Source organism: Rhinatrema bivittatum, chromosome 13 (assembly GCF_901001135.1).
Source record: "Rhinatrema bivittatum chromosome 13, aRhiBiv1.1, whole genome shotgun sequence".
NCBI lineage: Eukaryota > Metazoa > Chordata > Amphibia > Gymnophiona > Rhinatrematidae > Rhinatrema > Rhinatrema bivittatum.
This window is the reverse complement of record NC_042627.1, coordinates 42050730-42063316: the sequence shown is the minus strand read 5'-3', so window position 1 is coordinate 42063316 and position 12587 is coordinate 42050730. Positions and strand designations below refer to the sequence as shown.

General features: G+C 43.1%; 1 protein-coding gene across 2 annotated transcripts in view; it reads right to left on the bottom strand.

The window, feature by feature from the left end:
- Positions 1–12587, bottom strand: part of MYO1E (myosin IE) — a 416393-nt gene that overhangs the window by 151577 nt on the left and 252229 nt on the right. For both annotated transcript variants that reach the window (XM_029574567.1, XM_029574568.1), the window contains exons 5-6: positions 10023–10110; positions 516–605 (exon numbers count right to left, since the gene is read on the bottom strand). In XM_029574567.1, the coding sequence (XP_029430427.1) occupies positions 516–605; positions 10023–10110 (178 nt within the window). The remainder of the gene's footprint in view (positions 1–515; positions 606–10022; positions 10111–12587) is intronic.

Below are 12587 nucleotides of genomic sequence, written 5' to 3'. Positions count from 1 at the left end.
AATGCAATATTACGTAAAATGTACACAAGTCTTACACCAAGGGCCGGATTTTAAAAAGGTTACACGCACCAGGTCTATTTTCAAAAGGCCCGGTGACACGTGTAAAGCCCTGGGACGTGTGTAAGTCCCGGGGCTTTACTAAAAGGGCAGGGAAGGGGCAGGACGTGGGCAGGGCGGGGCGGGGCGAGGGCAGGGCCAGAGGCCTCCGACACAGCGGCCATTGTAGTAATTGTCACTGCTACAACCACCTTCCAGGAGGCGAAAATGTTCATTCATCTTCTCTCATGGTACAGAATAGGCTTATAAACGGAATGGGGCTGCTTAAAAAAAGGTACTTGGAAATAAAGTCAGCTTAGTAATTGGACAGATGATAGAAAGTGGGGAAGCTTTAAAGTAAAGCTGCTCAGTTGGGCAATTATAGGAAAGTAAACATTTTTCTTTCTGAAAATACATCAATAAAAACCTACAAAGAGCTGACAGCACACAGAGGTCAGCTGGAGAGAGGAATAACTTACAAATCTGCTGGAGTTGTTGTTTCTCACTGTTTTGGCATTTCCAAAGGCCTCCAGTAAGGGGTTAGATTGGAGAATGATATCTTTCACGTGCTAAAGCAAAAGGAAAACAGACATCGTTAAATGGATTGTGCCTTTTATTTTCCTAAGCACTGATGGAGCAGGGAGGGCTCCCATGAGCCCTTTTTTAACCTCTTGTGAGTTGAGCAGAAGTCTGCTTGATAAAAAATTGAAAGAATCAAGAACTCCTTCACAGAAAATCAGTAGCACAACTCTGAATCTGAGCTTTCAGAGAAATTAAATTCTATGAAATAAAATAAAAACAGAGAGAGACAAAGACCAAGGTACATTTTTTTCTATATAACTGTCATTTCAGAAAACTATTTTAGTTATCCGAGTTTGAAGTTAAAGCTGATAAAACTCAATAATGTCGTTTCAGGGGAAAGTTTTGAAATTAAACTCAATAAAACTGGAAAACACATTTCTTTAAGCCATTCGACACCATTAGCACTCTGCCTTGCTTGTCACTAGAACAGGGGTTGGCAACCATTGGCATATATGCTATACGTTGATAAAGAGCTCCCAGCCAACGTTATACTGGGTTCACAATTCTGACACTGCATTTTCAAAACGTGCATCCTGGCTCTGCTGATCCCATGATGCAGAGAACAAGCACAGCCAGCCTGGGAGCACATGTTGTGTCGCCATTTTGCAGCGCGCAGAGAGTGGTGTTGGGCGGTGGTACGGCGGCGACAGTTTCTATAGCTCAAGGATGATGGCAGCCAAGATTTGAGGGCCCTCTCCCTGCAACAACTACAAATGGAGGGGGGACGGGACACCCTTCCCTCCCACAAGACCTGTGACCGCTTCTATAAGTCCCTTCTCTTCGGAAGGATTATATCAAGAGGACTCCTCCCTCCTCTCCCCACAGTAGAATTTTTTTTTTTATTGGTATTAAGGTCAAAAAAGAGTGCCAACCCTGGTTCTATCAGAATGGCTCACCGAGTAGCAAAGAACCAAAATCAATTTCAAGTTTTCTGTTAACTATTGTGATTTTTTAACAGAATTTTGTAATATATAAATAAAAAACTGAATGTCCTAGTTATTGTCCTAGTAGTTTGTTTCCTTACAGAGTTTAAATGAAGAACTCTGGCTGTTAAACATGAGGCCCGATGTGGACAAAGTATGGCCCACAGGCCACAACCAGCCCGTGGATGCCTTTCTTCCAGGTCACGGCAGCTCCGTGTGTTCCAGTCTACGGTGGCAAAAAAAAGGTTCTACGTACTCAGACACATTCCACTCTAATGCTACTTGCCTCCTGCTGCCCCATCACCTCTCTGCAGCTCCTTCCTGCTGATCTATTATGTGAATTTTAAAAGCCTGGTGTGTGTCAAAACTGGGAAATACACGGGTATGTCCAGCCGGTAGACACCAAGTGGATTTTAAAATCCACCCTGCCTATCTCCCAATATACGCATAAGTGAGAAAGCCCAAAAAAGGAGTGTGGGCGTGGTCTAGGTGGGGCAAGGGGAGGATGTAGACATTCCGGAACTTTAACGTGAAATGTGCGTGAAAGCATTTATGCGCACAAGCACATGCTAGAGTCCCTACTCTGGATCAGAAATCCAGAGTAAAATAAAATATAGACCAGCATGCATTTCATTTTTTTTCAATACACATTAGAAATACACTCGAAAAGAAATTGAAAATTTGTCATTACATTTCATATTTTATAAATATTAACATACATTTGGCCTGATTTTAAAAAGCATTTACATGCATAAAATTGGGTTTTACTCAAGTAAATGCACTTTAGTTGAGTAAGTAGGCTTTTGCAAATTGCTATAATATATGCCGTAGTTACATTTACACGCATAAATCCTTTGAGAATTACCTCCTTTATATTAATAATCTTACTGATCTCAGCATAGTGCTTACAGTATCTAGTACTGAATGAAATTCAATTCAATTCCTACCGACATGTTTGGATATTATGGAAGGCCATGTGTGAGTTTAAGGCCCTACCATCCCATCCCATTTGCCCTCCTTAGTCTGTCTTTCTAATAAATTCACAGGTATACATAAATGAGAGAATACAGCAACAGTAGCTCAGCAAGTGAACTGACAGACTCCTCGCTATAGATTACCAGCACTTGTTTGTGTTGTCTGTCAAACCAACATGGATTTCATTATCTGTAGTTGGCACAAGCCCTATTTGCTCATCTGCAGATTATGGATTTATGGACAGATCAACTTTGTGTGCAGGTTATTTTTGTGAACCTTTTTAGAATGTCAGATAATACAGCGTAGACAATTTTAAATAAATAAATAAATAAACAATTAAACTGCAATTAAATCCCTTCTTCCGCTCATCCAGTAATAAGCCATTAATATTAAGAGGTAGATTTGCAAAGGTGTTTAGCTGCCTAAATACAGCATTACACAAAACAGGATCCCACTCTGTAGATGCCTCAGCTGAACAAACTATATGCAGTTTAAAATGTATAGTTTGTTCAGCTGGCGCTTCTATAAGTGGGATTCTGTTTTGTGTTCCTTTTTTTCACTCTTGCGGATTATTTTTTCACGTAAATACTGCATTAGGAAGTTAAGTTCCTTGGGATGAAATTTTCACTAAGTGGCTATATTAAGCCACTCAATTTCTGGGGACTGCTGGGTTAAGGTTGGAGACACGAACTTAGCCAGCTAGAGCAAATTTCAGCACCAGGTTAGACAGCTGTCCCTATGCTCAGGGATAGATGTCTTAAATCCAGCTGGCTATATTTTATCCTACTAGATTTAAACACATTTTTCAGCCGCAATCTAATTAGCTAGCTTGTGGTTGAAAATGTGCTTTAACTTAGCCAGCTAAAACATAGTTGTCTAACAGGGTCATTCATCAAAATGCATTAACGCCTGCAATAGTGAATGAACATTTTTCAAAGGGGTGGGACTGAGCGTGCTGTAATGCAATTTGAGGGAGAGAGAGAGAGAGAGAGACTCTGGGGGTGGGGGTAGGGGGTGGGGGGCCTTCACAGTATTCAACTATTTATATCACTATAGGAGGGCCAGCTAATAACTCCAGGTGAGGTTTTGGTGGTTGTTTAGGGTTTGTGGGCCAGTTTTATTTGCAGAGTGAGTCGTACGATCAGCACAGTACACCTCAGTGAAGATTTGACGTAATTTGGAGTGAGGAAAGTCTCACAAAGATGAGATTTCTACAATGTTCTCTCGCCCTAGCTTATAACAGGGTACTAGACATGCAATTTAGTAAAAATTAAATAAAATGCTATTATTCCACTGGGAAATAATGATTACTAATTAACAAAGTATATTTCAGCTAGAGTCTACCGTATATTCAAAAGTAATATAAAATATTAAAAATGGAAAATATTTTCACTTGAGTCCATAATTATATTTGTAGTCTTTGTGAACCCTTGGGCTGACGTAAGATTGGCTCTATCTGTAGGGAAGAACCCTGCAGGTTCCCATCGTCATCAGGGAGACCCAGGTGTGCAGGGACCCGTCAGGACCTTCACCTGTATCAGCTCTCTTTCCCCTCAGGTTGACTCTTTGAGTGCCGGGGCTGGCAGGACTTAGATGGGGTCTCTGCATATGGCAGGAGAAGTCTGTAGTAAGCTGGGTCATAGGCAGGTGCCAATCGAGCATAGTGGAGGTCCAGGCAATGGTCAGAGGCAGGCAGAGGTCAGTCATGTTCGGAGTCCAAGCCAAAGTCAAAACCAGGTATCCGTCCAAAGAGAGTGAAGGGGATTGGATAGGCAAGGCAGGCAGGTGAGGACAATCACAGGAGGGAAACAAGGATGGAGATGAAGACAGAAGACAAATTGGAGATACCTGGACGAGAACTGAAGACAAGCTGGACGAGGAACACTGGAAGCAATATGCATTACTGAGGAGTAGGTGGACCTGTTGCTGAGGCAAAGAGGGAAGGAGTAAGTAAGCCCTTTATAAGGCTTAGCTTGTAAGGTTATCAGTGAGCGCTGCAGGGCTTTTCCCACTGTGGGCCTTGTTAACACGGAGAGGTCAGGGATGTTCGCGCCTAACGAGGAAAGCGGCAGGATGGAGCTTGTGGCATCCTGGCACGTGATATGCTGGCAGTGTCTTGCCGCGTCAGAGTGTGGTGTCCTGCCGTGCCGGGAGCCCGGAGTGAACCGCCAAACGTAACAGTATTACTATTGTCTGACAAGTTTTACTATACCTGGCTATAGTCTGAGCAGAAGAAACATCTCCTTCAAATTACATAAAACTCAAGGAGTGAAAATGTGGCTATAAACCAGTTAATGACATCAGACATTGTACCATTACTCCATTAGCACTAGATTATGGTTAAAACCACTGCATTAATTCTAATGAATGTACTAATAAAAAGCAAGAGAAGAGCAAGAGAAGATGTATTAACTTCAGGAATTGTACTGAACACTGCAGTTTCTGGAGGTTATAATATCATCATATTGCAGGTATATAAAGTTGTAGCAGCTGTATTAGCCCTGGGGAAAATGGGAATCTTTGCCTGTTGTGAAAGCTTTTATGACCAATATAAAATCACATTAACGGTATTAAATAAAAGAGAGAGAGAGAGAGAGAGAGAGAGAGAGAGAGAGAGAGAGAGCGAGAGAGAGAGAGAGAGAGAGAGAGAGAGAGAGAGAGAGAGAGAGAGAGGAGAGAGAGAGAGAGAGAGGAGAGGAGAGAGAGAGGGGGAGAGAAGAGAGAGAAGGAGAGACTATGCCCTACATAGGTAGTTTAACCCCATATGGGAGGGCACCTCTAACTCGGGGTGGGATTAGGTATGAGCGTCGGGGGTGGGGGGCCACTTTCCGCATTCTTACCACATGAGACCTACGGACAGAAACAGTGGTCTCTAGTGCAGATTTACTGGCTGTCGGAGTGAGGACGCTCACTCCAAGAAGTGGTTTGGGCAACGTTCTCTCTACCTAGCTTGATGGAAACTCTACCTGGGCAACAACATGCTAGGTGGAGAGAATGTTGGCCAAATCTCCGCTTGGAGTGAGCGTCCTCACTCCGACGGCCAGCAAATCTGCACTAGAGACCACTGTTCAGTCCGTAGGTCTCATGTGGAATGCGAAAGTGGCCCCCAACCCCCGACGCTCATACCTAATCCCCACCCCGAGTTAGTAGGTGGCCCTCCCATAGGGGTTAAAATACCTATGTAGGGCATAGGCACTATAGTAAGTCTCTCTCTCTCTCTCTCTCTCTCTCAGGCTGTTTGGGACTATCGTGGATGGCGGTAATCCTTTTCAGGCCTGTAACGCAGTCCATAACGCGAGGTTGGAGTTGTAGATAGCAGCCGCGCTAACACTGCGGCTGTTTCGCCGCACACGATACACAGGTTCCCGCTTTACATATACTCCGCCCCCTGAATACCAAATGACTAAATCGCGTTAACAGCTGTTAACGCGATTTGCAAATTTATCGCACGCAGTAAAGTGCTTGGAAAATGAGGCCCTGTGTTTGTTACTGGCATCTAGAATCGTATCATCTTTTAAACAACAACTCTAAAATATTTCTAAATTTGGCAACATTTAGATCAATATTCATTAATTCGGCAAGCGAAAATATAGCTGGATCAAGTTACACAGGTAGGTTTATCTGGGATATTCAGCGAGTTTTAGTTAAGTCTGCAGCTAATGTGTTGAAAATTCCTGGAAGGCAGGCTGCTTGCAGGAGAAATTGATATTTGCATGCTCATTCCCATATCTTTATCACTTCTGGCAGAAGGTCCATGACACTTGCCACCTTGTTTGTTCACATATAGGTGAATTTAAAAAGTCCGGTGCATGCCAAAACCAAAAGATATGCGCACATCGGGCCGGCGTGCCCGAGTGGATTTTATAAACCGCCCTTTTAAGAAAAAGGGGTGGGGCATGGGAGTGGTCTGGGTGAGGCGTGGGTATGTTGGGACCTGCCCAAGAGATGAGCGGGTAAATACTTAGGCGCACTGGCGAGCGCTGGGGTCCCCTGCTGCGTAATTTGACTTCTGCTATGGATGATGGGTAAGTGTTGAAACAAAAATTTTTAGATATGTCAGCAGGGTTTTAAGGGCCGAGGCCAACAGGGGTGAAGGTAGGCTATTAAACTAGGGGGATTTGGAAGTCTTATCCCTTAACTGGACAAATTGGGTATGAACTGGGAAAATGGCAAATGGCGTTAGCACACATGCCTTGTAAAATTTCCCCACTTACACGATAGATATGAAATTTGTGCACACACGTGTGCATCCATTTAAAATCGAGCACATATATATGTGCATGTTATAAAATGAGCGCATCTTTGGGCATGGGCTGACAAACGCAAGTAGTTGTTCACCCGCGCGTCTTTTTTAAAGTTACCATCCCCGAACATGGCTATCTGGTTATCAGTTTGAGTGAGAATGCTCTTCCTCTGGAGGAGATGTGTGAAAGTTGTCAAAGTGTATCTGATTGCTCAAAGCTCCTGCACAGGAGCGATTCTATCATTTAGGCAAGATGAGGCGGCTGCCTCAGTTGGCAACATTTTGGGGGGTGGGCTGCCTTACCTGTTTTGGGGGCTGCCTCTCCCTGTTTCTAGATAGAAAAGGCTCTTGGGGATCCTGCACACTGGGGTGACAAAGAGGATGACAGCGGCACCTAATGATGAAATACCCGCGGGGATCCCAGGCCCTGCACACAGGAAGAAGATCCTTGTAGCAGCACTGCTGCAGCAACATGATGATTTGGGCTCCCTGTTGGGCAGGAAGAAGGTGCTAGTGACGCTGCTGCTGCCTTGGCAAAATTATGACATGCCCGTGGGGATTCCAGGCCCTGCAGGCAGGAAAAAGATGATAATGCTGCCGTTGCAAAATGATGATGTGGGAGCCCCACAGGAATGGAAGATGCTTGGCAGTGATGGTGCCACTGCAGGCAGGAAGAAGATGCTAGTGGCAGGGTATTATGACATGCTTGTAGGCTTCCAGCACCCCATGGGCAAGAAGGAAAAGAGACCCAGTAGATGGTATGTGAGGGAAGGGAAGTGCGTGAGAGGAGATAGGAGGGAGGGGTTGAGTGAGAGGAGATGGAAGGGAGGGGGGGGTAAGAGAATGAGAGGGAAGAAAAGGGGGTGAGTGAGAAGGGCATATGAGAAAGGAAGGAAGGGAAGTGAAGGGGTTGATGGTGAGGGATGGAAGAGAAGAATTGAGAAAGAAGGGAGGAAAAGAGGAGGAGCTGAATGAATGAGAGGGAAGAGAAGGGGAGGTGAGGTGAGGTGAGTGAGAGGGAAAGGAAGGGGATACGTGAGTGAGATGAAATAAATGAGGGGAAAAGGTGGGAAAGAGAGGGAGCAACTCTATGAGGTATGTTTGAGTGGTAGAGCGGGCAGGGCCATTGGAAGTACGAGGTGGACTAGGTAACTGCCTAGGTGTCACTGTTTGGGGGTGGTACAGCAGCGGCAGAACTACAAAGATTTCCTCCTGCATGGACCCAGGAGAGGAAATTGTGTCATGTTGGCCTGCACAGGTGGGAAGGAGGAGATGTAATTACTGTGGCTGGAACGAGTAGGATCAGCAATGGCCTGCATGGTCAGAAGAAATGAGCAGCAATGGCCTTCTTTCTGGGAGGAAAGAGGAGTCGTCCAGTCGACTGGGTTGAAGGTAGAGGCTGCTGCCACTTGTGCATTCTGGAGGGGGAGAATGGTGAGCATGTGTGCATAAGTGTGAGAGAGATTTGTGTATTTGTGAGCAAGAAAGAATATATGAGTTAATATGTGTGTTTGTGTGTGTGTATGTGTGAGAATGAGCATATGTGTGGTAGAGACATGAAGGATAACTTTTAAAACTGCTCGTGTGCACCCATATGTATATGGGGTGTTACACGTGCGTACATATTCTCACATAGTAAAAACCATGACCAGCACAAATTCGGACTTATGCAGAAAAGTAGTGGCATTGATCCAGATAAGTTCCGATTTGTGTAGCTAAGTAGCGTGGCTTGTCTGTCAAATAAGCATTTTTCCGACTTATCTGGGTATGTAAGATAGCTGGATAAATTTTAAAAAAAAGTGCTATTATTTGGACAAGTTCAAATTTGTCTGTCTAAGTAGCAGCAAAGGCTTTGGAGATTTGATGCTCCCTTTGCCTTGCAGGCATAACCTTGGTAGTATTTAGCAGTTTGAGGCAGAAAACTAGGACTAGTAGAATTTTTCTAGCCTTCTAAAATCTCTGCAACAATGGGGAAAGGGAAAATGTCCCTTCTCTGCTTTTTCCCTGTGATGAAAAAAAAATTGTGGCTTCTATAAAGCTCACACACAGGCCGATACAGTAAAACCCGCGGGAGAGCGGGCGCTCCGTGGCGAGTGCCTGCTCTCCCGACACGCACACAGGCCACTCTCCTGTGCGCGCGATTTAGTATGCATATGAGGGCCCCCGGTAAAAAGAGGCGCTAGGGACGTGCTAGTGTCTTTGTTTTTTGACAGGAGTGGCGGCTGTCAGCGAGTTTGACAGCCGACGCTCAATTTTGCCGGCTTCGGTCCTCAAACCCGCTGACAGCCACGGGTTCGGAAAACGGACGCCGGCATAATTGAGCATCTGTCTTCCGACCCATGGGCCGATTAAAAATTTTTTTTTAAAATGTTTTTTTTAATTTTGGGGCCTCCGACTTAATATCGCTATGATATTAAGTTTTTTCTGCTTTTCTGTACACTTCCCCGGCGCCGGCAGAAATTAACGCCAGCCTTTGGGCAGGCTTTAATTTTTGAAAGTAAAATATGCAGCAAAGCTGCACATTTTGCTTTCTGGATCGCGCAGGAATAACTAATAGGGCCATCAACATGCATTAGCATGTTGCGGGCGCTATTAGTTTTTGGGGGGGTTGGCCGCGCGTTGTATAAGGGGTAAAGCTAGCGTGTCGAAAACATGCGGCCAAATTCGGGCTAACAGTGCACTGGAGCTCACTGTACTGTATCAGCCCGATAGACTGTATTGCTTTTCTCTTAATTAGCACATGATTGTCTCTGAAGGTATCCGGTTTCTGATTGGCTGTGATAACAGTACTGCTAGTCCTATACTCGCTGAATAAAAACAGGTCCCTGGAAGAACTGCACTGTTACTGCTAGATCCTGGATTAGAAAGGGAATACATTAATGCAACAGTTGTAATAGATAACCCTGGGAGGGAAAATAGGCAAAACAGAGCAGACCTACATAATATCATAGAAAAATGTTAAAATTCAGAATGCTACCACATGGAAGTTTAAAGTTAGGGTTGCTTTAAGGAGTCCCTAATGGACTAGAGTAAATTGAAAGGTATGTTAAGCATAATTGCCCCACAACTCAGTAGGGTTATTTATACTTCCAATAAGAGTTTTAAGTATTTTGGAACAAATTCCTACTCTACCTTCTCTTAGAAAATTAGCACAATTTTTCTGTAAGCAGGGATCTCTCACATTTTGAGATTTAGAAAAAAATATTTATGATTCCCTCAATGCTCTGCCATTCCATCTTCCCCTGCAATATATATCAACTCACCTGAACTTTTGGGCCACCTCCTGATATTTTAGAGATGTAACTCATGATATACTTAGCAGCCACAGTCTTTCCAGCACCACTTTCACCACTACAAAACAAAAACATGAACACAACCATACATCAATGAGGTGTGACGTGTGAAGACCAAATAATGAAATGGCACTACCAGATTATTCCATACACCTGAAATGGATGAGATTTATTCTATCAAAAATTCTGAGCACACACATCATTTTTCATTCTAAATGTCATAGACTGCTCTGTGAATTGATGATCAGGCTTTAATTAAAGTTTATCTGGATAGTTCTTTTTAAATAAAGCTCATGATTTTAATTCAAATAGAACGAAGGGAAACTGATTATACAAAACCAGCTTTCCTTTTTTCCATTTTCATCATTTTATTTAAAAATCCATCCTAATGCACAAAATCAGTGCCTCCTTCAAAGCACAATCCACAGAGTGAGATCACAAAGACTCGTGCAAATCATGTCGCACGTTATGTCAGACCACTGCAGGTAAAACACAGTAACAGATTTACTGGAGTAGAAAAGATGACATTTTGACAACCCCCTGCCCTGTATGCATCATAAAGCTAGAGATGGGAGCAAAAAAAATCCTTGCATTACAATTTAGGGCAAGATTTAAAATGTTGGCACCCCTGGGAATCAGAGAACATGAGTCGTTCCTCCAGAGTGCCCCTACCTAGATCCTCCCCTTCTTGCCTGCCCTCAATCAGGTCCTCCCCATGCATCTTCCAGCAACCTCCCTCACCCTCACAGAAATGTGCATGTTGCACCCACAGCAATAGCCACAGGAAGATATGCCAGTGTGGGGCTTATGAACTGGTGCAAACTCACAGGTCCCACACTGATGTTTCCCCCTCTTGCTACTGCAGGTACCATATGAAAAGCAAAGTGGGCTGTTTTTTTTCAACTCCATGCCGGAAGCAGGACTGGATGGTGGCATGGCACCTTCAAAATCTGGCACAGCTGCTATGCAAAAGTCCAGGCCTGTCACAACTACAGACCCGACCCACAATCTCAGAATTTTCTGAACAGGGGAATTATCGGATTATCACAGATCAGAATAATAAGAACCCGGGAAATTATAGATTAAAATAACAAATGATCTGGGCTTTTTTTTCATTTTTTTCTCAATTTCTCTGGTCCAAGGGTGGCCAACTCCGGTCCTCAAAAGCCACAAACAGACTAGGATTTCAGGATATTCACAATGAATATGTATGCACTGCCTCATTTGTACACAAGCTATCTCATAGATATTCATTGTGGATATTCTGAAAACCTGGCCCTTTTGTGGCTCTTGAGAACCGGAGTTGGCCACCTCTGCTCTAGTCCTTATTCTTGCCAAATTTAATATGTGAAACAATAAAACTAGCTTGTAAGCAAATAAAATTATGAGAGTAGGGGATTGGGGAGTGGTACAATCATAGCCACAGAGTGCAATATTTTGGTCTATTTCTAAACATACTTTACTATGTCCAAAAAGCATGATACTTTACAGCAGGAGTAGGCAACTCCAGTCCTGGAGTGCCATAACAGGTCTGAGTTTTCAGGCTATTCACAATGAATATGTATGAAGTATATCTGCATTCATGCCTCCACTGTATGTAAACAAATCTTATGTATAGTCATTATGGATGTTCTGAAAATCAGATCTGTTAGTGGCACTCCAGAACTGGAATTGCCTACTGTTACTTTATAGGCTTCCCTATAGCAAGTTCCCCCCAAATGATATATAAATCACAAACATTATCTGAAAATCACAATCTACCATTTATGAATGATAATTTTGATTTGTATATCGGAGCAAGATGAACTCAAAAGATGGATCACTAGCTGGGTAGTTTTCAAATGACAATCTGTTGATTAATTTGGATCAACCTCTCTCTATTTGATACTAATCCTCCTAGTAGATCGACTAATCAAGATGACTGGATATCCTTGACTATTTTATAAGGCTAAAATTCAGCATGCTTGATTTATAAGTATGTGATATATGACACAAAAAATTAGTTCTATAAGAGTCTGTATCAGTCAATGTTCTATACATAAGGTTCTGTTAAGCACTTCTGCTTTTATAAGAAGTAATAAAAAATTCTAGAAGAATGAACATATTTTTTAAACCATCTGTCTGGAACTAGTATAGGATACTCTATTTTTGGAGTTCCTGAATTCTATAATGAGACATTATTAATCACATCCTGAAGAGTGGAGCACCATCTTCCTGTTCTCATACCTCATGACACAGGGTAAGGGCCGGCTCCTTTAATGATCTATGGTAACGCTTAACAATGCCTTCCTTCCTGGAAGACATTTCATTTTTAGTGCAGAAACCATTTAATATTTTGGTACATGACATATTTGTCTTTCACCTACTGGAAGACACTCCACTTTTCAGAGATAGCAACAGGACTTTCAATCATATTTACTACCAAAAGTTCCTAGTTTGTCATTTGTGAAATATAGTCCAGCTACTGTATGTGTAACTTCTGCTTTCAATGGTACTTTGTGAAGAAAACAAAATTACATTGAGATGTCATGATTC